General features: G+C 41.9%; 1 protein-coding gene across 3 annotated transcripts in view; it reads right to left on the bottom strand.

Annotated features, from left to right (window-relative positions):
• Positions 1-26,063, bottom strand: part of TULP4 (TUB like protein 4) — a 203,920-nt gene that overhangs the window by 53,733 nt on the left and 124,124 nt on the right. For 2 of the 3 annotated variants that reach the window (XM_074333760.1, XM_074333761.1), the window contains exons 3-4: positions 12,393-12,521; positions 5,895-6,056 (exon numbers count right to left, since the gene is read on the bottom strand). In XM_074333760.1, coding sequence (XP_074189861.1) covers positions 5,895-6,056; positions 12,393-12,521 — 291 coding nt within the window. Of the gene's footprint in view, positions 1-5,894; positions 6,057-12,392; positions 12,522-26,063 lie in introns of those variants that run through there. The other variant, XM_074333762.1, reaches the window with a different exon arrangement.

Here is a 26,063-nt window from a genome sequence, read left to right as displayed (position 1 = left end):
ATCATTTTGTGAGGATTGTAAATGTCTAATCATTCTGTTGTTTTCTACACCTGATATATATAAAAAATAAACCCTAAAAAAATAAAATAAAAATAATACAAACAAACAATTTAAGTGTACAATACAATCTTATTAACTACAGGCACAAATACAGATTTCTAGAATATACCCATCCTGCATGACTGAAACTTGATACCCACTGAACAGCATCTCCCCAACTCTCCCCTCTTCCCCCATCCCAGGGCAACCGCGCTTCTACCCTTTGCTTTTGTAGTTTCATTGTACAAGTCTTTTTATCTCCTTGGTTAAGTTTAAGTATTTTAGTATTTTTGATGCTATTATAAATGGGATTTTCTTAATTTCTTTTTCAGACAGTTCATTTCTAGCGTACAGAAATGCAACTAAGTTTTGTATATTGATTCTATATCCTGCAACTTTACTGAATTCATTTATTCTAACAGGGTTTGTGTGCGTGTCATCTTTAGGGTTTTCTTCATACAAGATCACATCATTTGCAAACAGAGATAATTTTACTTCTTCCTTTCCTATTTGAATGCTTTTTATTCCTTTTTCTTGCCTAACTGCTTTGGCTAGGACTTCCAGTACTATGTTGAATATAAATGGAGAGAGCGGACATCCTCATTTTGTTCTGATCAGAGGAAAGGCTTTCAGTTTTTCACCGTTGAGCATATTAGCTGCAGAAGTTTCATACATATGGCCTTTATCACACTGAAGTCATTTCTTTCTATTCCTAGTTTGTTGGGTTTTTTTATCCTGAAAGGGTGTTGAATTTTGTCAAATGCCTTTTCTGCATCTGTTGAGATGATCTTGTGGTTCTTATCCTATATTCTGTTAATGAGGCACATCATATTAATTCATTTTCATAGGCTGAATGTCCTTGCACCCCAGGGATAAAACCCACTTGATTATTGTGTATGATTCTTTCAATGTGCGGTTGAATTCAGTTTGCTAGTATTTTGTTGAGGATTTTTGCACCTATGTTCACCAGGGACATGGAAACTGTTTTTACCTTAGTGGCTTTGGCTTTGGTATCAGGGTAATGCTGGCATCATAAAATAAATTTGGAAGTGTTCCTTTCTCTTCAAGTTTTTGGAAGAGACTGAGAAGGAACGGTGTTAATTCTTCTTTAAATGTTTGGCAGAATTCACCAATGAAGCCATCTGGTCCTGGCATTTTCTTTGTTGGGAGTTTTTTTCATTACTAATCCAATCTCCTTACTAGTTATAGGTCTGTTCAGATTTTCTATTCATGATTCAGTCTTGGTAGGTTCTATTCACTAGGAATTTATCTGTTCCTCTAGACTGTCCAATTTGTTGGCATTGTATAATTGTTCATAGTAGTCTCTAATAATTCTTATTTCTGTGACATCAATTATAATGTCTCTTCTTTCATTTCTGATTTTATATTTGAATCAGCATTCTCTTGTTTAGTCTAAAAGTTTGTCAATTTCCTTGCTCTTTTCAGAAAACCCAACTCTTAATTTTGTTGATTTTTTTGGTCTATTGTTTTTCTATTTTCTGTTTCATTTTATTTCTGTTCTAATCTTATATTTCCTTCCTTCTGCTAATTTTGGGCTGTTTGTTCTTTTTCTCATTCCTTGAGGTCTAAAGTTGGATTATTTGAGATCTTTCTTCTTCTTTCTTTATATTGTAAGTATTTGCTATAAACTCCCCCTTAATACTGGTTTTGCTGTACCCCGTAAGTTTAGGTATGTTTCATTTACACTTTTCATTTGTCTCGAAGTATTTTCTAATTTCCCTTTTGATTTCACCTTTGATCTTTTGGTTAATCAAGAGTTCTTTAATTTGCATATATTTGTGAATTTTCCAATAATCCTTCCACTATTCATTTTTAGTTTCATTCCACTGTGATGGAAAAAAGGCACTTGATATGATTTCAGTAATCTTTAATTTGTTAACACTTGTTTTGGGACCCAACATGTGATCCATCCTGGAGAATACTCTTTGCATGCTTGGGAAGAATATATATTCTGCTTCTGTTGGTTGGAATGTTCACTGTATCTGTTAGGTCCACTTGGTTTATACTGGTGTTAATGGCCACTGTTCCTTTATGGATTTTCTGTCTGTATGTTCTATCCATTATTGAAAGTGTGGCACTGAAGTCTCCTACCCTCAGTGTATTGCTTTGTATTTCTCCCTTCAGTTCTGTCAATGTTTGATCTATATATCTAGTGTTTTATATATTTAGGTGCTCCAACGTTACATGCTTTTAAATTTATAATTGTCATAGCTTCCTGATGAATTGACCCTTTTACCATTATATAATGTTTGTCTCTTGTGAGAGTTTTTGACTGAAAGTCTATTTTGTCCGCTATAAATATAAGTCACCCCTCTTCTCTTTGGGCTATGACTTACATGGAGTATATTTTACCATCCCTTCACTTTCAGATTATATATAATTTTTAATCTAAAGTGAGTCTCTTATAGGCAGCATATAGTTGGATCTTGTATTTTTATCCATTCAGCTGTTCTGTATCTTTTGATTGGGAGTTTAATTCATTTACATTGAAGTAATTATTGATAGGGATGGACTTACTATTGCTGTTTTGTTAATTGTTAAATACAAGATTTTCAAAAGGAGGAAACTGTTTTAAACTAAACACATAACCAATTGCTGTACATAAACCCAACTGGATCCTGGTTCCAAATATCAAAAAGAGAAAAAAATAAAGTCTATAAAACTCATTGTTGTATAAATTAGGGAAATATAAATATAGCCAGATAGTATCACTGTTAATTTCTTACCAGGTGTGATAATGTAGAATAACCTTATTATTGGAACATGCATGGTAAATATTTAAGTGTGATATGCCACGGCATCTACAACTTTCAAAAATCGTACCACAAAAAAATGTGTGTGGGTGCGAAGAGAAAGGGAGGGAAGGAGGGAGGGCGGGGAAGAGGGAGAGAGAGAGTACAAACATGGCAAAATGTTAGATGTTAAATTTAAGAAGGGTATATTCTTTGAACTATTTCGTAACACCTGAACGTGTGCATAATAAAAAGTTGGGGAAGATTACCCCAAATGTCACTTCTAAACTATCTAGACCAGGATATGAAGGGGAAGAATCCATGGGTGGAATCCTATAAACTCGCCAAATTCTATGAAAAGTCACATTCATCATCATGGCTGAATATGTGTACAGTTTTCCAGAGAGAGCACTCCCAGTTTCCATCTGATATTCATAGTGGTCTATAATTCCCCAAAGGGTATATACATCATTACTCTAGAATGAAGAAAATACATGAGAAATAGGAAAATAGCTGAACTTCAAACTCATTGCTTGTATTTTTTAAGGTAACAGGAAGCAGGGTAAAATCCCATTACGATCAGATCTATCTCAAGAAGTGAGGAGCGGTTTCATCCTGGAAGCTGCTGAACTCTACACTAAGGGCAGCAGGGTGCCCAGGACGGGAGACACTGGCCTCGCAGCCCACACCCGGAGGGCGTGGACATGCTGCTCTAACCATCAGCACCCACGGTAATGTTTGTAATCGAATGATCGGGCATTCCATTACAAACATTAGCTTATCCCATACTTTTCTCATTAATGCTTTTCAAACTATGAAAGAGATAATCCTTCTCCTTCTTAGGATTATTTTTTTTCCATGTCTCAGTTCAAACCTGACCAACAAGAGTATCTATCCCATACCTCTCGTCTCTGTGTTAAGTTCTCCCGAGGATCCTCAATGATTCAGTGGTCTACAACCTTTTGTTAACAAGTGAGCACTTTCCTTGTACAAAATCCGAACCATTAGCCCTAAGTCTGGAAGTCATGGGGACAGAGGTTGTGCCCAAGCCACTCATGCGTCTTGCCGGAGGGTCTAAGGAACCGAGCCCCAGTGCCTGGCTCAGAAGCTGCAGCCCATCACCACTGTCACGCCCATGACACCATGCTGCTACCACCTCAGCCACCTTCTCCAGGACACAGCACAGGGTGCTGTGGGTCTGTCTCCTCAATGGGCCCCATGTTCCTCAGACGCAGGCGCCGAGTCTTCCTCACTGTGTCCCTAGCATCTCTGGGCCCAGTGCCTGCCACACTTCGGGTGTGTACTCTGCTGGGGGCGCTGGCTGGCACGGCTTATGAGGGAGACTGTGACACGAGCCTCACAGTTCCGTCCGCCAAGGCGAGGGAAGAACGTGCAGCCACAACTTCCACCTATATATGTTTAAGTGATTTCACATCTGTTCCTTCATTGGATCATTACAAAAGCCCTGGGAATTAGGCAGGAAGTAATTCACACCCCTTGTCACAGAGGAGGAAACTGCAGGGAGAGGTTAAGTGCCCATGCAAGGTTACTTAATGGACTGTGGCGCGCTTCTCTTTGAGGAGACTCTAGGGGCAGTGAAAACCTCCAAAAAGAAAACGTTATGATACGAAAATCCAAATGCTCTATGTAGATACATGCATATGCTACTGGATAATTAGAAGTCTTTGGGGGGAGAGGGGAAGAAACTTGGAGTTGAGAATATCTTTTTATAATTCTCGCAATACTAATTTTGAGAAGAAACAGAAAAAGTATTGGCCATTTTTATTTGAAAAAAATGGAAACATGAAACATACAGACTAGAGGAAGGCAATTCAGTAAAAAAAAAAAAAAAAAAAAAGTGGCTCAAAAATAAAAGTTATAGTTCCATATTATACTGCTCGCTTTTACCAATATACACTACAACCTCTGCTATGAAATGTTGTGGCATTTTATGGATTCTGCTGTACTTGGAAAATACAAGTTTTATATTTACAAAAGTTTTTTGTATATTTAAAAAATGAGTTATCAATATATAATTTTATTAGTTATTACATATTGTTTTATCATGAAAGTAGAATAGGCACATTAAAGAAAATTTTGAAATTACATTTTAAAAAATGACCCAGATCATCATAAAATAACAACCTACTTATGGCATTCTGATTTATTTCCTTCCAGTTCTGTATACTACACAGATGGGTTTTTTTCAGCTGTTTTATGATGTGGTAATCATACCACATGAACCGCTTTGTATCCTGAGTTTTCCCCTTAACACTGTATCATAAGAGCTGTTCCAGATTATTACACCACCTTTGTAACCACAGTCTATATAATATACGGAACTACTATGCAATACTTTAAATGGTTACACCACAGTTTACTTAGCAATTCTATTTTTAGATAAGCAGGCTGTTGCCAAATTTTTACTAGCATAAATAATGCTTTAATGAACAACTTTTCTTCCCTTTGTTTCTTTTAGATAAATTCCTAAAGTATATTACCAGGTCAAAGTGGATCATTTTTAAGACTTTTGACATACTCTATACCAAACTGCTGCTCCAAAGGTCTAATACACATTATTACCAGCAACGAATGAGAATGCTTATTTGATTTTAGTCTTATCAGTAATCAGTAAAATCACCTGTGCCAGTTTATTACTACTTTTTGCTAATAAGTGAAAATATATGCTCACTATGCTATTTTATATTTTTTTCCCTGAGAATGAATACTTTTCCACCATATGACTACTGACTAATTGTACTTCTTTTGTAAGTTATTATTTATGTCTATTACCCATTTATCAATTGGCTATTTATGTAGATTTAAAATTAAATTTGCATGAACATTTTCTACAATTAAAATGTTAACCCAACGTTTACCATAATGGTGGGAAATATTTCTCCAATCTATGGTTCACTTCAAATTTTTGTTTTCATTTTTCCCTGGATACTGCCATTGTTCTTTTCCTTTGTGACTCTTTAGGAAACTTTGGAGCCAGCTCCTCCACACTGTCCCCGTGTCCCCTGTGTGACAGTATTTAACGCATTTCCTCCTCAGCTCTCATGGTTTTACCACTACACACCCATATTCAAGAGGCATTACCTGTTGGTCATCAGGAGTCCATATGCCACACGTGATTTGACTTTCCAAGTTGATCTCAGATGACCAGTGTCTTTGACCACTGACAGAACCGACCAGGACAAACCCATCTCGATAAGAAATAAGTGCTTGAGTCCCATCGTGGCTCCAAGTGAAATCACTCACCTTTGAGACACATACAGACAAAAGGGGTCAGTTTGTAACATGGAAGGTAAAGCACATTTACCAAAGACTAGGTATAGTCATTAACTTAGCCTCTGGCTAAGATCGGGATGGCTTTAAAGAGAATATAAATATAAATATATAAAATTTGTATGTACCAAAGACTAGGTATAGTCATTAACTTAGCCTCTGGCTAAGATCGGGATGGCTTTAAAGAGAATATAAATATAAATATATAAAATTTGTATGTATCATACCAACATCCTATAAAAGACGTTATTTGAAATGCATGTGTCAGTGCCTCACACACATGAATGAACCTCGTAACCGTCTGTGGGGGGTATTATCACACTCATTTTACAGAGAAAATAGGCAGGCGGCTAAGTAATTTATCCTCAGTCACACACACTTGGCAAACGGCACAGCCATGAATAATGCTAGGCTGTGTGGCTCCAGCATGTTCGATGTCCTCTCACTTATGGTGGGCGAGTAACATTCTCCATCACTATTATCAAAATAGTAAAGCTCTCAGTTTCTTATCAGTCTCGCTAACAATATTTTCTCAATAAAAATGAAAAAAAATCTAACTGGAAAACATTGCTTATACTTGGAAGTTGAGTTTTGTCAAATGCATTAATTGCATCTATTCAAATGATCATATCTTTTTTCTCTTTTAATCTATATTACAGTGAATTACTTCTATCAATTTCCCAAAACTACCCTGTATGCTTTAGAAGCAGCTCAACTTGGCAGTGAAGTATTGTCTTTTACACACACAGTTGATTTGCTAATGTGTTTGGAGTTTCTACATCTGTATTCATGAGTGAAACAGATCTGTGATTTCCTTTTTTTTTAAAGATTTTATTGGGGAAGGGGAACAGGACTTTATTGGGGAACAGTGTGTACTTCAGGACTTTTTTCCAAGTTGTTGTCCTTTCAATCCTAGTTGTGGAGGGTGCCATTCAGCTTCAAGTTGTTGTCCTTTCAGTCTTAATCGTGGAGGGCGCAGCTCAGCTCCAGGTCCAGTTGCCATTTTCTAGTTGCAGGGGGCACAGCCCACCATCCCTTGCGGGACTCGAGGAATTGAACTGGCAACCTTATGGTTGAGAGCCCAGTGGCCCATGTGGGAATTGAACCGGCAGCCTTCAGAATTCGGAGCATGGAGCTCTAACAGCCTGAGCCACCGGGCCAGCGCCCTGTGATTTCCTTTTATGTAATGTTTTTGTCTGAACTTCTCAGGATTGTGCTGATGTCTCAGAATGAGATGGTGAGTAGGCCCTTTCCCCCCACTACCTGGAAGAACCTGTATAAACTGGGATGACCTGTTCTTGAAAGATTGGTAGAATATGCCTATAAAACCATCTGGCTGTGAATTGTTTTGTAGGAAGATTTTAAACCATAAATTGCTTCAATTTATGTCATAGGTATACTAGCAGTCAAGCTTTCAAGATTTTTATTTCTTCTTGAGTCAGCTCTTTTAAAATTTTTTAAGGAATTTGTCTAGTTCATGTAAGTTTTCAAAACTGCTGGCAAATAGTTGTTGGTTATATTTATTAGCCTTTTAAAATTAAACTTTATGTAAGTATAGTTCACATACAATAAACGAAAGTTCCCCTGGGAAGTCATTCCCCTACCCTCAGTCTTGGTCCAAGGCAACCAGTGATCTGATTTCTGTCAGGTTGCTTGTTCTAGAATTTCACGAGAATGGAACCATACAGTATGTTTACTTTTGTGTATGGCTGCTTTCACTCCATATAATGGTTATGAGAGTAGTTTGTGTGCATTCCTTTTTACAGATGAGTAATACTTTATTGTATGAATACACAATTTACCTGCCTAAGTTGCTGGACATTTACATTTATTCTAATTACTGTTATATTTCTATCATCTTAATTCACTTTTTCAGTTTGTACTGCTTTTACTCTTCAATCTTTTTTAACTAAAAGAAAAAAATGTATACCCATAATTTTCACTATTGTTTATACTTAGAAATGTTCAACTTTCTTTAAAATTTGTGGCATTACTGGATATATCATATTTCAGATAATAATAAAAGAACACACACCAAAAGGTCATGAACTTTTTGCTATTTTCCCAGCAGGAGTTATGGGTTTATGTTTAATGTCTCCATCGTGACGATGGCAGGGATTTGTGAGATAGCTCTTGGCCAGCTGGTCTGAGGTTACTGAAAATAAGTTGTTTCCTTAGGTAAACTCCAAACTTCAGTTTCACTGAACTTATGTTTCAGCCAATTATACTATGCAGTTTTCCTTAAGAACTTAAAACATGTTTTCGAGACAACACATGAATTCTGCCATAAAATTGAAAAGCCCTTTCATTCTGCAAAGATAATGCTATTTATCTACATGTATTTTAACTCACTTACCTTAGAAAACATTCTACTAAAAGGAAAAATATCTTACTAGAGGACTGAAACATATAGTCAGTGTGAAGAATCTTCTCCAAGACATCACCAATCTTACAGTCACAAAAAAATGATAACAGGATGTTTACATGAACTAATTGGATTTGTTAAATTAGGTCAGCACAGAGTGATAAGAATATACTACAATCGGAAAAATAAACCAGGGGAAACTGAGTACCAAATGCTGTAAAGAAAATGAACAGAAAGCCCCCTCCCGCTGGAGGCCTTTCAGGTGCAGAGGGCTGCAGTGCTCTTGGTTCAGGAAGGAGCGTTCTCATACAGGGATTAATTGAAACTGAGCAGCAGCCTGAGGCAGCGTTTTATCAGACCATCCTTGGTGACTGATACTATAAAACAATGCATGCACTGTTCCAGACTCATTTTTGAAATAAGACTCAATCATTTCCTGAAAAAGAAATTGCTACAGCATCACTCCACTTTTATCAGATGTTTGATTACTTTGTCTCAGTGAAAGAGGCACGTTGCATAACAAGGGTGATCACCTGTCATTTCTTCAAAAAAGTGTTATTTTTCTCTGTGCAGATTTCAAGGATGTTCCTCTTCCGAGCCACACAACTGTCCTTCCTGCCACCGGACACGGCTTCCGGTGCACAGACACTGCTCCTTGGACCAGTGATTCATCACCACTAGATTGTGATGCTTTTTACTTAGGGAAGATCTGACTCCCACACTATTAAAAGCAGCCAAACCCCCCTCAAATGTAGGCATTTAATGATGTCAACTGCTCAGAGGTGTGTAGACTCGGAGTTCCACAAAGTAAAATTATATAAAAATATGAATCAGGTCACAGGATACAGTGATTACTTTGGTAGAACCCGGCAGGTACAGGCATTTGTGAGAGTCTAGGTGCTTCTAGAAGTTCTATGGTCCACGTAAGCTCATCCACCTCACATCTGAATTCATCCTCCTTTTTTTGAACATGTCTGTTTGTACCAAATTCTAAATCACAAGAAAGGCTGAGGAATATGGTGATGGTGGAGATCACACTGCTGCTATATGGAGATGACAAAGAGGTTTCCTCCTCAGAGAGGCTGCCTGTCAGGAGAAAATATGTGGCTGCTGAGGCGGGACTCTCTAATGTTACGAAGCCTGAGCTCTTTTGTATAATGTTGACCTTTAACAGATAGGTAGCCAGATGGTTTTATTCAGGAACAGCAAAGAATTGCAATTAGGGACATGCGGTCTAAAGGTGAACAATGCACAAGTCCAGAGAAACCAAGGAGAGAAATGCTCTTTTATGGACTTGGGAGGGGCTTTGGTAAATGAAGAGTTCATTGGAGGAAACTGGAACTTCAAAGTTTAGTGGCTTCTCATTGGCCCAGTTCTGGCGGCCTCCCATTGGCTGAGCTGTTACTGGGCAAGGAGGAATCTTTCCTTCCTTCTGCTGAGGTAGTGAAGTAGTATCACTTCCTGTCAGAGAGGCAAGGTCTGTCTCTTCCTGTGGGGTCAGTGGTCTGCGTTGAGTGACACATACTCATACATGAAGAGTTCTTTCTTCCAGACTGTCAACTCCATTTTAAATGAGGTTTCTGTTTATTAATTTTCATATTTCCCCGTTTTGATCAAGATCTCTCACCAAACACCTCAGTGATCAAGAGTCAGGTTTTTCTGGATTCAGTGGCCTTTTGTCCCTTGACTCCAGGAGGGACCTTTCCTGGGTGTCATGTACCATGTCGGAGGAAAAGTGCATAGATCGGAAACCTGTGATCACATCTGAGTAACAAAGAAGGGTAGGAGGGAGGTCTCTCAGGCATCTCCCATCTAAAGTCTGTATCTTAGAACAGTGAATGCAGCAAAGGTACACTCAGAACTGAAAGAATTAAATAAGCACTTGGGAAGACACAATGCAGGAATAAAACATGAAGCAATTAAATAGTATTGTCATCTTAAAAGAAACTCTTTGGAACAGTACGTCTTATCAATATATTATGAATACATGCATTTCTGCTGAAAGGGAAAACAGTTCCTTGTCTGGGAATAAGACAGTGTAATAGAGCATTTTGGACTCAAACTTAGTTCAAATTCTGACTTTCACACCCATGGACTTTCTTGGGCAAGTTACTGAACCTCCCTGACCTGGGGTTTTTGTTTTTTTGTTGTTTTTTCCTTTCTATTAACTGAAAATAACATCTTCCAAATAGGGTTGCTATGGCGACTGAGAGGTAACACATGAGAAAGCCGAGCACTGAGTTGGCATTCGAGTTCCCCTTCAGTTTCTTTCTCTGAATAATGCTTTAAAGACCTTCTGCTGTCCAACTAAAAACGTGTCACACCTGATCACTGGGCCTTTCTAAGGAGAAGAGTTCATACTTCAGTGGAATTACAGCACTTTAGAGACCCTTATGGGCCAATTCAGAGAAGTCTCCACTTTACAGAAAGCCATGAAGAGTTGCTGCCTCAAGACCTGAAGCTGGTCTTTGGTGATGACGTTGTGGCTACTATTTTAGGGCAGGTAGGCTCTGTGCTTGGGGACAATGAGGTAATAGCACCTCAGAATTCTACAGACACTATAACAACATGTGAAGACAACTATCATGTGCAGACAGTGCTATAAGCACTTTCCCTATTTCATCTTATTTAATCCTCCCAATGACCCTCTGAGGCAGGTACCATTAGACATTACCAGTGGGGAAACTGAGGCACAGAGAAGCTAAGTACTTCCCATCAAGAAGTCACAGAGTGAGACTGTTGGCCTGTGGTCTGACTCTAGAGCTCATGCTCTTGACCGCAACATCGACTACCCGGGGCCCCCACGACGTGACATGAACTTCTCAGTCATGGAGAGTTCCACACCTGCAGCTCTATTTAGAAGGCTCATTAGTAGTCACAGGTTAGGTTCTATCGCTTCTGTTTCCACTCGATGGAAGCATACGGGAAACAGATAAGACCTTTTCAGAGTCAGTCAAAATGATTACATTTACTCTTACAAATAAACTTACAAAGAAAGAAAATTCTGTTTTTACCCAGAGATAGATTTGTCTTCTGTGATGACATCTCACAAAGATGCTCAGTCTGCTACTAATAACTGCTAATAAGATCTTCACTCCTTGCAGTTTTATGTCACTTCACTGGTCTGTATCTTTCAGACTTGGAGAGTTCACAGCTATTTAAGCAACAGATGGGAGAGGATGAGAATCCTTTCCTTAGACATGTATAGAGGCCGGCAGAGGGACGCCACCTTGGAGAGTAAAATAGTCTAAGAAACCCCTCATTAAAAAAGGCCTCCTGAGGACCGGGTTCTGAGCCACACTGCGTTAAATCCCTGGGATGGGACATGCGTCCTGAAACACATGAGGAGAGGCCTCCATGCAGACCACCCTCCCGTGTGGAAGAGCAGAGGTGCCGGAAGGATCTACAAAGCAGGTTTTTAAATAGCACAGCTCAGCAGGGTGTCCCTGGAGCAATTGTTTTCCTCAGAGCAGAGACAAATTTGTGTCAGAAAGAAGAGCTGAGGGATGACAACAGGTGGCCACGCTAATTGAAACCTGGTAGAAGAAAGTGTTAAAAGCTCAGCTTGGTGAGTAGGTTGTGAGAAACAGGTAGAACTCCCTGTGAGGAAACCATGAAGATTACGTCACAGGGAAAATACCTTTCAGAAGGGAGCAAAAAAGTGACATGCCAGAAGCACTACAGAGGATCCAAATTTAACATATAATCACAACACTGGTAAAAACTGATTTCGCAGATTTAATTAAAGCTTAAAACTTGGAGAGTTCTCAAAACAGCAGCATAGTTGAAGAGAAAGAAGTATGATCTTTCTCTTTTCATCAGTGATGTACTCATGAGGAATGAAAAGCAGGGTTCTAGTTTCATTTATTTCTACTCCACCTATTTCTGGAAAGTTTTCCTTCGCTCTGGAACACGAGGTCTGCCTTGTATTCCCGCCCACTCACCTGAGCCCCTCTGTCGTTGACCAGCTCCACGGACCATCTTCCTTCATACTGAATCCACACAAATATCCCTCCATCCGCATCACATGTGGCCAGCTTCTGGTACGGCTCATTCCACCTCACCAGCACAACCTAGAAAACAACCACGAAGACATTGACCACAGGGAATGAACCAGGATTACATGGCCCAGAATTACGCCGACAAAGAGATCAAACTTCACGACTAACCAGAATGAACGCATGGTCAGAGGAAAAGACCAGGGGAGGATGTGAGGATCAGTGGAGGGGACAGGGCACAGCCCACATATGGCAGTGTCACAGGGAACCAGACCCACAAGACATGGCTTCCTGACGAACAGCAGACACCTGAGCAAATGATAAATTATAACATGAAAATGCCCACTATGATAAAAACAGAGAGAGGGCCGAGAGCCCATCTGTTCCCTGCCTTGCCTCTCACAAGGGTAAGAATCTCTCATCTGACGGTTCTGTGTGATGGGAAAACAATTTTCACAAAATCTATTCGGTATTTGAATCAGGGTATTATTTATTTAACACAGAAAGCGGAAAGGATGGGGCCTATTTCATTTCATTTCTATCCCAAAGGGAAATTTTCTGTACTTTTCTAGACTCTTATTTCTGAGTAGTTCAGCATCTAAACATGGCCAACTTGGAAAACACACACATTTGAAATATCTAAGTTGTTTAGAATTTATCACAGAGGAAATATAAAGAAATGATAAGCTTTAGAATGTGTGAGTATAAAAACTTAATTTTAAATACGAAAAATTCTGAACTCGGATAATCACTTCCATCTTTCTCAACTATCACACCCTCCTGTAAAGGTGAACCCTCTAGTAGGTGGTTTGTGGGATTAGGTAAATGCCTGAGGACAGTCGTCCTGGAGCCCAGCAAAACTCCTGAGCCAAGGAGCACAGGAGCCATAAAACCAACAGCTCGCGTTTGCTGTGGGGAACGCTCCCCGAGTGTCACCAGCCTGGCCGGTGCTGGTGTTTCATCCCGTCAGACATTCAGCTTGTACTTACTTGGCTCATGCCATGTGACGCTGTGACCAATATGGAGCAGAGATGACCTGGTCCTGCTCTTGGGGAAAGTCTGACCGGAAGCCAGAACATCCAGGTATGTGGTCATGTACTGGTGAGTGTCTGTCAAACTAGGACTGTCATTAGCCAGCAAGAGCACGCCTGCAATTCGTAAGAAAGATCTGAATCCCGTCTCCTCCTAGGACTTTGTGCCTAATAAACTCATAAGGCACAAAGTGAATGTGTGGCACCTGTGGAAATGGTTTCAAAATTCTAACTTATACAGTTGACCCTTGAACAATGCTGGGTTAGAGGCACTGAGCCCATCTGTCTGTAACTTCTGATTCCTCAAAAACTTAACTGCAGCCGTCCCTCAGTATCCATAGGGGACTGGTGCCACCCCTGTGAATACGAAGACCCATGGATGCTCGAGTCCCCTATATAAAATGGCGTGATCAATGCATACAGTCTGCAGTTGGTTGAATCCGTGGATGCAAAGCCTGGGGATACAGAGAGCTGACTGTACATTTACTGGAAATCATCCGCATATAAGTAACCTGCGTATTTCAAACCCATGTAGTTCAAGGGTCAGCTGTCTTCTAAACTAGCAAGTGGGGCCAATGAGATCGTTAAGGATCTCCAAAATGCCCTGACCCCTCCTTCTGCCCATCTGTGTCCAAAACACAGACCAAAGTAGAAGCCCCGTCACTTCTCAAAGTTGTAGCATGGACACGCCCGATCTTAGGTTGTGAAGCTTGTTTTCAAGGCACCAGGGAGGTAGGAGCAGCTCCCAGCCTTGGTCTGCCACACATGGTGGTATTAGCCGTAGTTGCAAGATGCATAATAAAATCCTCAAGTTTTCCAAGAGGAAATTGTTACCCACTTCCAAGGTAAGGATAGTGTAGCTCTTTTTTAAAACTGCAAAAATCAAAGAGAGCTGTGAGGTTGCAATCTTGAGACAAGGCAATCGCTAGTCAAATCGAGCCGAGGCGATGGCTCCCGTGCCAAAGGTGACTTCCGTGGATGCAGACACCAACTAACCCGCAGCCCTGTCTGGCTTTCTCCCTCTGCCAAGACACCCGCCTTGCTCTGCTGTGACTGTGCAGGTGCAGGCTGACCCCCTCCGCGGCTTGAGGAAACGCTCCCCTCTGAATACTGACACATGGTTATTTTGGACATATTGTGCCAAACAGTTACACATAATTAGAAGCTATGATCCTCATTCGGTTGTATCTTTGAACTATAAAAGGTTACTGACAAGGATTTAAAGCCGGTTATTTTCAACTCCCAAAGGCATTTTAACAACGGCTAATAGTGACTGCTCATCTATTACAAGCCATTAGGTGTTGAGGGCAGATGTTAAGCCATCTTTGTCCCCCCAGAGACAAAGTGCTTGAGCTGCAATTAGAGAGTTGTGAACACACACAGGAGGGCCCGCTACCCAAGTGGAAGAGCGGGAACAAATTCAGATTCAGTTTTTTAAGTCTAGTTTTTAAAATTCTCTATTTAAATTACTGATCTAATTTTTTAAAATAGTAAAAGCAACACACCAACAAAAACCTTTAAATGCATTGATTGCATCATAAAATTCAGAATTCCCAAATGGTCAATAAAAGCCAACTTCATAAACTTCTTCCAGACCCAACGATGATTTGGCCCGGGCACCGCAATCCACAAAGGTGCATGAAGGTGGCTACAGTTTGGTCCCGAAAGCCACATATGCGATGTGTACGCCCACTGTCACTAGCGGACGCCGGAACGGCTGCCACAGGACAGAATATGACCAATTACATGACATGCACTGCTGATCAGTTTTGGAATTATTTCTTTAACCCAGTGAACGTTCATCTACTATGACTTTCCTTATAAAACAGTACCGATGACAAGGTATCTTATTTGAGAGTTTAGAGGTTAGTCACATTTCCTACACTTTCATGTTTTGGCTTGACCATCCATTGCCAGGAATGGCTGCATATTTCGCTCACATCAATAAGCCCCTCTTCGTCATGGAAACAGCTGGCTGGCATGGTCACAGCATGACACAAACACGAAAGAGCAGAGGTAAAAAAAATATTTTAAACTTATTTCTAACGTTAAAGAGTTCTTGGTCTTATGAGAACATAGTGGTAGTGGCTGGAGAAACAGAAAGTTCCCAAACTCACTCTCATCTTTTTGTAATTCCTCAGCAGCTGAGACACAGCAGTGAGTGGAAATACAGTCCCCACTCACTTCTTTGCTGTGAGTTCTACCAATACAACTGGGTAGGTGTGCAGGCAGCTCCCCTAAATTAAAGAAATCTTTCTGGTGATTCTTGGTTTAAAAATAAAGTCAGACTGCTAATGCTGTCTCCCTGGATTAGCATTCTCATTTCCTCCCGTCTGCAGAGCTTAGCTGCCGCCTTATCTCCCGGCAGCTTATTTCCTGCTCTCCGAGCCCTTGCAGTCTATCTGGCAACGCCAGGACATACCAGGGCGTTGAGGAATTACCACCCAGCCGGCCAGCTGTGTTCTCAGTTGCCCCGATTCTGGGGCAGGGTGCTCAGCATGTGCCCAGACACTCCAAGGCAGAATTTTCTTTCCCTTTTAAAGGAAAATGGGGCTGAAGTTCCCACTGAGCACAAAAGAACCTCAGCTTTGGGGGGTCGGTTGAAGTGCATGTTCTTCTACTAAGAAGACAGAGGATCGGCTAAGCTTTGGCCCGTGTCTATGACTATTCAAAGCAATGCCAGCCTGTTACCCTCTCTAATGTAAGATGTTTTATCATGTTACACTTATTTGTACCAATAAACACTTATTAAAAGTAGAGGAATCTACACTAAAATATAGGGCAGGTCTGCTGAAAGCCTACTGGGGCTGTACTCTAATGCCTAAATAAGTCACTTAGCTTCGGACACCTCGAATATTTTTAGGGAGAACAAAACAGTCAACCCACTTCAAGATGTTCGCTTTTCAGGGAAAGCCTTTCAAATGGTGTTGATAAATATGAATTTCATTTATATTTTACAGAAATATACAGGAAACCACCTCAGTGAACAACCAGTATCACCAATATTCAGAAACATTTCCCTCAACCTAAAAAGAATAATATTCGAATGAATGCTAAATACACACAGCTCGAGTAATAAATCCCTATAAATGATTATTACTGCTCAGTTCTTATACTGTAATTTATTAAGTGAAACAGCAATGACTTCAATTGTACAAGAAAAATAAAAATGAGTGCCAGTTTAATTTTAGATACATTTAGTCATTTAAACAAAGAACCAAGAGCATCTTAAAATAGAGGCTGGAAGAAATTCAATGCGAACAGTGGTTTTCCGACTGGCGCCCGCCAGCAAGAAGGTCCCGTGAAGTGCATGGCGGGAGTGGGGCTCTGGACCCGAGTCGTGGCCTCGCCGCTCCCAGCCTAGTCTGCCAGTGCGCAAATAGCAGCACGTCCCTCTAGACTTGGGAGGAATATGAGAAAGCACCTAGAACAGTGCCAGGCGCACAACAAACATTCAGCCAGCAAGAGCTCCGTCTTATTTGTGCGCTAGAACTTCCAGAACCTAAGTCTGGGTTAGCACAGTGTTACGTGTATGGTTTCCTCTTCTGTAATGTCAGATAAGCGGTGTGCAAGGCAGTCCTTCATTCCAACCCACCTCCTTCATTGCACTCCCCCCCCAAACAACTCTATGCCTTAAAAATCAACAGCCCCACACACTTGCTGTCACCCATGGCCTGGAACCCCCTCTGCCCCTTGGCACATGGGGGGGGCGGTGTGAAGGTGTCGGGCTAACACTCTCTCTTTCCAGCCTGGCGCATGCGACCACGCCCTGCACAACTCCCACAAACGTCTATGTTCCTCCCCAACCAGAAACCTTCTTTGCTTTTGGGGCCCTGGGGCCTCAGCACTATGCCAGGCACACAGCAGGCTCCTCCAATCTTTCTAAATTGCACTATTCCTGAAGGACAATTAACCATATTTCTGTAGAATTTTATACTATTCTCTCTCAACAATAAGAAGTTAGAATTGGTTCAAAGAAGGTTTTTCTTTGGGGGTGGGGTGGGGAGTAACAGCTTTATTGCGACAAAATTCACATACGATTCACCCATTTTAAAGGTATCACTCAATGGCTTTTAGTAAACGTACTCACAGGGCTGTACAACCATCACATAAAATTTTAGAATGTCATCAACCCCCCAATATTCCCTCCAACCCCAGGAAGTCGCTAATCTTCTTTCTATGTCTATGGATTTGCCTGTTGTGTACATTTCATATAAATGAAATCATACAATATGAGGCCTTTTGTGCCTGGCTTCTTTCGCTCAGCGTAATGTTTTTGAGGCTTATCCATGTTGCAGCCTGTATTACTTCCTTTACTTGGCCAAAAAACATGCCACTGTATGGATACACCACATTTTGTTTATACATTCAGTGGATAAACTTTTGGGTGGTTTCCATCTTTTGGCTATTATAAATAATACTGCTATGAACATTTGTGTACAAGTTTTCGTATGGACATGTTTTCATTTTCTTGGGTATATGCCTAGGAGTGGCGTTCCTGGGTCAAATGGAACTTTTAAAGGAACTGCCAGGTTGTTCTCCAAAGTGGCTACATCAATGTATATTCCCAGCAGCAACACTGAAGGGTCCGATTTCTCCACACCCTCACCCACACTTGCTGTTACCTGTCTTTCTGATTACAGCCATCCTAGTGGGTGTGAGTGGCTTTGCCTTGCATTTCCCTGATGACTAATGGTGTTGAGCATCTTTTCAAGTGATTTTTGGGCAACTGTATATCTTTTTTTGGAGAAATGTCTCTCCAGATCTTCCCCCCCTTTTTAATTGGGTTATTTGTAGGAGTTTCTCTTCTTAAGCCCTTCAGAACACTGGCTATATTTGAGAAAAACTTGAGCTTTTATTTCCACGTAATTTATTTCTCTCATTTAAATGTTCACAAATTCAGTCCTCATTCATTCATTCAATTTGCTGATAAGACCTCTTATTACAGAAGGAAATGGTCCAGAGACAACAAAGGAATTGAGAAAACAGAGGTCTGCTTCAGAGCCCTGGAACCCAGGGACCATGGTGCCTCCAAATGGTTCTGAACCCGAATGTGTTGGGGGGTGACTTTCTCAGTGCCAGCTTCTCTTGGACACGTTCCAGGAAACTCAGAGCTACGCATTCCTTCCTGATGTTTTCCAAACCTTCTTACTGGATGGCATTTACGTTATCAGCCAGGGCCGAGTTAGGAACAAAGAACTCTTACCAAGCCTCGTGATATGAATGCAAAACTCTCATTCCTAGCCTTCTCATCTGCTAAGTGGCAGCAAATCTTCCACTAAAGCAATATATAAAATGCTCTGGAATAACTACATTTAAAATCCAGTCTGTGGGAAACACAACAGTAATACCTTCATTTCCTGACCATTTAGAGCCCCTGTACTGTGCACACCTCAACATCCAGGGAAATAACACTCCTTGTGAGTCTAACTTTGATCTTTCTCCATTCTATCTCAGTTGCTGTTTCATGAGCAGAAACTTGACAGCAAAGTATTTTCAACCACAAACACCATTCACTGTGGTTACAAAGCACCTTATCAAGATAAAGCATGTTTTCTCCAGCGTCTCTTCCCACTTACTCTTATATAAATGTTCTCTGGGTGTGACAGTACTTGTTGTTATTGGCTTTAGCCAATTTAGAGCTGACGTGACTTTGCCAGGTTGTTTTCCAAAGTGACTGCTGCCTAAATCCAAACTACTCAACATTGCCAGACTTTAAAATGTTTTTGTGATCTAATAGGTATAAAATTATTTCATATTTTGCTTCTCACTTTTCTTTATCTTCATAGACCTTTATATTCTATTCAGTTTGGAATGTTTGTTACATACTGTGCTAAGACACACCGAGGTTTTTCCTGCTCTGTCTGCTGCACGTGCTTCAGGAAATGATTCCTCAGTTCCATCCCATGCGTCACCAACTCTGCCCCCTTCATGGTTTCCTCCAAGAGCACATCAGAGCCATGGATGCGTCATGAAGAGGCCCCTGCAGCACAGCCAACATGAGGCCCTCCGAGGGTTGAAAATACAGGAGGTGCTGATGATATACTGCAATATACTGCAGATGGGGGGCCCAGAGGAAGGGGACAGATTATGGAAGGTAGCTGATTATGGGAGGCCAAGAGATCAGACCAAGTGAAGGTAACTTCACGTAATTCCTCAAGTCCTCTGCACTCCTTTCTGCCAAGCTGCTTTGGCTGAAGGTGAACTGTGCAGGGCAGCGTGCGCGGGGCACCTCTAACACCAAGGCCGTAGACATCCATCTGAAAAGACGCTGCACAGTCAACAGCGTGTGCTGAGGGCAACAGCAGGGGCGGTCTGTCCGACCTGGGTCTGAGGGGAGCTTTCAAGTGGGCACGGGCTCGCCTTCCAGGCTCAGTTCCAATGTTACTTCCTCTGAGAAAACGTCTCCAGCTCTCATAGGCGGAACTAACGGCTTCCTCCTCGGTGCTACCCAAGCCCTGGCCCGCCTTAGCCACTGCACGCCTCTGCAGAGGGGGCCTCCTTTCTGACAGCCCACAGGCTCAGTGCAGGTTAGGGCCTGGAAGGGCATTCCAGGGGTGGAGGGGGCACCCACAGAGGCAGCGCGATGTCACCTGGGAAGGGAAATGCACGAGTAAGAGCTAACAGTTCCTAAGGCACTTTCCTCGGCTGGTGTCTTCAGTTAGGTTCCCTAAGCGCAGAGCCTACGGTGGTTGACTGTGGCTTCTCCTGTGCTCACAGGACAAAGGCTGTAAGGGCGCAGGACAGGGCTGGGGCCTATGGGAAGGAAGGACTTGTCTGCTGGAAAGCAGCCTACACAGCCTAACCCCTCAGGGAACGCTAGTGTGGTAAATGGACCGCAGTCGGCCCAGCTTGTGGCAAGCAGCAGCCTTCTCTGCTCCCGTGTCAGCTGTGGCACTGGCTGCTGGCTGCTTGGCGGGAGTGGGGGTGGGAGTGGGAAAGGGCACCAGGTGGCAGCTGTGAGCCCTGGCAGCCAGCACTCACACCGTCCACCGCACGGGCTCCAACACCCCTCGGTCTTGCCCTTGCTGGAGCTTCCCCTTCACCACTAAGTGTCGCAGATCTCCAAGGCTCCATCCTGACCCTTCTCCTGTCTACACTGTTTCCCTAGTGATTGGGTCTAGTCTCGTCGTTAAATCCAGTGCTTAACCATCTGAACATGGATGACTTCCCAATCCCGAGCTTCGGTCTCTCACTCCATCTCCCACCCAGTCTCTACCTGGACGCCTAACAGACCGCAGGCTCTAACGTCCCTGGTCTGCTCTCCCCAGGCCGCGCTGCTCGTCCCGGGGCTCTCCACCGTCAACACGACACCATCTGCCGCGGGAGTCAAGGCCAGCAAAGCACACTTCCCTCCCGGGCCCTCAGGCCCGTCAGCTGGGTGGGTGGCCGGTGGGGGAGTGGACAGTGCATCCCCCCAGGCTAAGGCAAGGCCTCACCCAGTCTGAGGCCGTCCCCTGTGTGGTAATGAAAACCCCAGCACGTGCAAAAGAAATCACTCTGCTTGCTTTTTACCACCCAGTTGTTGTAACAGTGGTACTAGACCCTGCATGGTCTTTAGATACGAGCTTAACGCTCATAAAAAATAATTTTGTTGCCCAAGTAGAAAGTAGAGGAGGGACTCTGAGAGGAATCTGTAAATGTGTTTGCAGACATCAATGCCCTACATAAACCTTAGCTCTTGGCGCCATCGCCAAAGGGTAAGCAACTCTTTACATTTCTACAAACTTCACATTTTAGAAGAGTTTTAGATTTACAGAAGAATTGCAAAGATAGTACAGAGGTCCCATGTGCCCCACATCCAGTCTAGTATAGTGACACCTTCCATGAGTGTGGTATGTTTGTCACAATTCATAATAAGCCAATAGGGGTACATGATCCCTGACTAAAGTCCATCCTGTATTCTCATTTCCTTAATTTTAATCCCATGTCCCTTTCTGTACCAGGGGCCCATCTAGAACACCGCATGTAATCGTCACGTCTCCTGAGGCTCCTCCTGACTTGACAGCTTTCCTGACTTTCCTTGTTTTGGGTGACCTTGGCAGTTTTGAGGACTCGGGGCATTTTGGTGACTATCTCTATTGGTATTTATTTCTGACGTTTCCCTCATGATAGGCTGGAGCTACGGGTTTAGGGGAACGAGCAGAGTGAAGTATCCTCATCACATCTTATCACTGGCATGTCCTCACAGCAAGACAGCACTGCTGAGATGGAGTTCCCTCTCCTGGCGGAAGTGGCGTGCGTCAGGTTTCTTCCCTGTAAAGCGTCTCCTTCTTCCCCCGTTCCACACTGTACTCTTTGGAATGACGTGAACACGAGCAGCCCGCACTCTGGGGGAGGAGCATCTACATAAATTATCACTCTTCTGCCAGTGAGGTTTGCCTGTTCTCTTCCATTTATGCATTTATTCGCCAGCACAGACACATGGGTATGTATAGTTTGGGTATAACTCAATACCAGGTACTTCCGTCATTTTGTTGCTCAAATTGTTCCAACGTTGGCCACTGAGAGCCCTTTCGGTCGGGCTCCTGGTGTCCCTGACATACCACCCCCTTTCCTCGCATGTTTATCTTGTTTTTTGAGCACTACCGTACTTTCTGACACTGTAAGATGCTCCAGACTCATCGTGCACATTTCCTGCTCCAGTCCTTGAATTAGACATTTCTCTAGAGCCCTGGTTCCTTTTATTGGAAAGTGGCATGAAAAAAACAAGATCCAGGCACTAGATCCAAGAAACCAAGATCTAGGCGCGCTCATTGCTACTAGGGTGAGTATATAACTTTTGATATAAAAAATCAACATGTTGTAAGATGAGCCTGGGACGTCTCGTTATGCCAGAAGGCCAGGCAGACACCAAAGGGCCTCCAGAACTAACCCAAAGGGGCTTCCACCGACCAAGGATGGGAAAACTGGAGTGCCAGCTAGAACTAGTGCCAGGCATTGAGACAAGTGTGCTAAAATCCATGAGTTCATGATGATCCTGAAAAATAAAATCTTCACTATTAATCTTTGAAGAATAGTATAGAAATTATTACTCTGAAAACTGGTAAGCAAAGGGGAGGAAAGAAAACCCACATTTATCCTGCCATAATTTACAAACAGTACCCCGTAACAAGCAACACAGTAATTCATGAGGCAAAGTTTTTCTTGGTGTAAGTATTTGTAATCCAGTTAATAAACAGAGAAGGAATGACAAAATTAGGACATCACCGTTTTGAAACCACTAATGAAACAAGGGCTGTAGGCAAAGACTTTCAATGTCTAAAATCGTTAGGCAAAAGGTGGAAGGAGCGTAGTACGAGTGGATCAAACTAAGAAGCCCCAGCTAACGGATCAAGTTTAACATCACGAAAAGGCAGATGACCACATAGTCCCCCTCCTGATGGAAGCACATTAACTGGCACCTGAACAATACCGCCCCCCCCATAAATCAAGCTTGAAGTCTCTAGACACAAACAACTAGTTTACAAAAACTAAGGAAGACCAAAAAAACGTATTAAACAACATCCTGGAGATGTAATTGGGAAAATCCATGTATCCTCCAGACTTTCTCATGTTCTGGGTTTTCCTAATGCAAGGAAAACAATAGAGATGAGGAAACTAAAAATGAAAAGATTTGAAAAACATATCAACTTAATGTAATGCATGTAGTGGACCTGGTTTGGATCTGACTTTCAAACTCAAACATAAAAACAAACCATTTTTCATTCTTTTCTAAAAGGCAGAAGAGCCTTCACCGCACAAGATATACAGATGGCAAATACACACATGAAGAGACATTCAACATCATGAGTTACCAGAAACGCTAACGAAAAGCGCAGGGAGACAGCTCTGTGCGTATCTGAGCGGCTAACATTACCATGTGAGAATACCTAGCATTGGTGGGTTCAAGTCCCAGCTTTTTTCAGTTGGTTCTTGTACCCCTCTGATATGAACCAAGGAAATATAATACCTGTGCCCCTGGCGTAAATTTCATAAATATTAAGTTAGGTCCAATGGTGTCTTCCAATAGGAAGGAAGGCTAAGGGTCTTGATATCAGGAAATTGTGATTCATTTTATACACACAGTACCAATAGCATTCTCTCTGAGGCTTAAGGTTATCTTTCAGTGAGTATCCATTCACTCTTAAGATAATGTGCTAAGTAGAGCCTCTCAAAGAGGGACAGGAGAACATAAGAAATTAAGATTTGGGGGGCAGGGCAGGAAGGATGTGTGGGATTTGGAAAAGCATATTAAGTATAATGGCTTTGATTTGCTTTTTACAAACTGCTATTGAAGTATAATACACAAGCTTTAATTGATTTTTAGTCATTTCCTTTGAAATTTCAAATAATATTAAAGGAGAATGTAAGAGTTTTATCAAAAACAGAAATGAGTTTTAAGAAACACTGGCTGCCATGTAGAACTCAATGTTTCTTGTAAGATGTGATTCACACACATATTCAAAAAGCTCAAAACTAGTGTCATGTGTACCAATGCAATTGAAACACTGTATTACTATTTCCTTTTACTCGTATTTATAATAAAGTATTCTAAATAAAAAGCATTAACCCTATAACTAATTAGCAAGTGATACTTTCCCTCCTTGCATTTAGATTTGATTCTAATTCGCAGTGGGGCTCCCAACTCAAATCATCAGGTACACAGTGTTAATTTAGCCAACAAATATGTTCGCTTCCACAATAGAACTCATGCATTTTATTTATTCTTGAATTTTGTAAAAATCTTTTCCCTGTCTCTACAATAAAGATAGAAAAGCATAAACTAAACTGTCGACCCACCATATTCACGGGTTTCAAGGCTTGCCAGGGAGTAGCACCTGCTTTTATCATCATACCTTGTTATCTAAGCCCCTGCTAAATCATCGTATTTATGATTCAAAATTTTCCAATCTAAAAGAAGGGAGTCAACCTATACCTGTAAAGAAATGGATAGACTACAAAAGGATCCAGTTCTCAAAAGGACCCCACAGCCTGGTACCTGGCGCAGGCACTATCACCTTCACTTTACAGAAAAGGTAACTGAGGTTAACGGGCCCCAAGAACTCGAGTACAAGAGGCAGAGTAAGGAACCAGGCACTTCTGTTCCTAGTCCCGTGTCTTCCTACTAAAAGATAAAGCAGGGCGGAATCATTTGGTGACCTGTTTGTTTGGGAACACCTGTTCATCCTGGGAACACGACTATATTTGGGAGGAATGCTCAAATTTTTAAAATTAGAAATTCCTAGTCTAGAAATTTTGACCGTCTAAAATGAACTAAGAAAAATGTTCTGAGAAAACCAGAAAAAAATCTTGGGGAAGAATGAGGAGACATAAGCACAATTAAGAAGCCTGATGGTTACTGTGAAAGAGAACTTTCTATCAAGTCGTGCCATCAATGGAAGGGTTGCCTTCAAAAGGAACCTGGAACACTGGAAAGGTTTTAAGCAGATGCCCGACAGCAACTGCCAGGGGTGCCTGGAAGCGAACGACCTAAACAGGGGGTTTACTGGGTCGGAACTGGAGGACCTCCGCGTTGCCATCCTCCTCCAAAGACTGCAAACTGACATTCATGTCTCTCGACATCAGTCATGTTACGGCCTGAAAAACAAAGATGCTTAACTTAAACTCTTAAGCATTTAAGCATCGACCTACTGCTAAACCTCCACTAAATTTGCTAAAGGGAAATTAAAATAGTTAACTTGGCTGTTCTGATGAAATACTTATGTTCTCAATATTATAATAATCTTGTTAACCAGATGTGTACCTTCATCAGCACTTACACTTAATCTACTATCTTAATTTTTAAGATGTTCCTCGTTAGCTCAGAGCAGTTAAGGTAGCAAGACTCTCAGCATCCTACCTCTTCGCCCAGCACATGGGGCATTTGGGCGGGAAACGGCACCGCTCCAAGTGCACTGCCACCACCTTTGACCCACAGCCAAGTTTGTCCGTTACCAACTGAAGACAGAGCGTTAGCACAACCCCACTACCAACCCAGCCCCAGCAGGCCTCGCTGCTCAGTGAGCGCTGCAGGGCAGCTCAGTGAGCGCTGCAGGGCAGCCCGTTCTCAGCTGACCAAAGAGAACCGGAGCTCCAGGCTGCGCGTCAGCGCTCTCTGCATCCTTGTTCAGTCTGAAAAGTCAGGTTGGCCTACATCATTTCTAAGCATCCTTCTGGCTCTAATACTTTGATACACTGGATGCTATCTGGTCAAGTACTAAGCTAATACAACGTGCCCATTCCTACGTGCAATATCCTGCAAAACTTACATACTCACCACCCAAGAAAAAAATCTACCGTGTGGATCATAACATACCCCATTTTCCATTTCCTGTTGAATGGACTTATATGACACCTTAATCCAGATAAATAATGTGTCCATCCTCCTCTCTCTAAGAGCTAAGTTCCTCACGTTGCCTTCCGATTCCATTTCCTGTCTCATCTTTGCACACACTAATATCTTGTTTTCAAATGATTTCACATTTCTGCGTTTTGTATTTCATCTGTACCACAAACTCCCACAGGGAACACCCTTTTCCTCCCTTCTCTCCCCACATCACCAGCCCCTGCTCTTACACACCAACTGGGATTCCTGAAGGAAAAT

The sequence above is a fragment of the Rhinolophus sinicus genome, linkage group LG05 (assembly GCF_036562045.2).
Source record: "Rhinolophus sinicus isolate RSC01 linkage group LG05, ASM3656204v1, whole genome shotgun sequence".
Taxonomy (NCBI): domain Eukaryota; kingdom Metazoa; phylum Chordata; class Mammalia; order Chiroptera; family Rhinolophidae; genus Rhinolophus; species Rhinolophus sinicus.
Note: the sequence above shows the minus strand (reverse complement) of the source record. Positions and strands in the feature narration are given on the sequence as shown.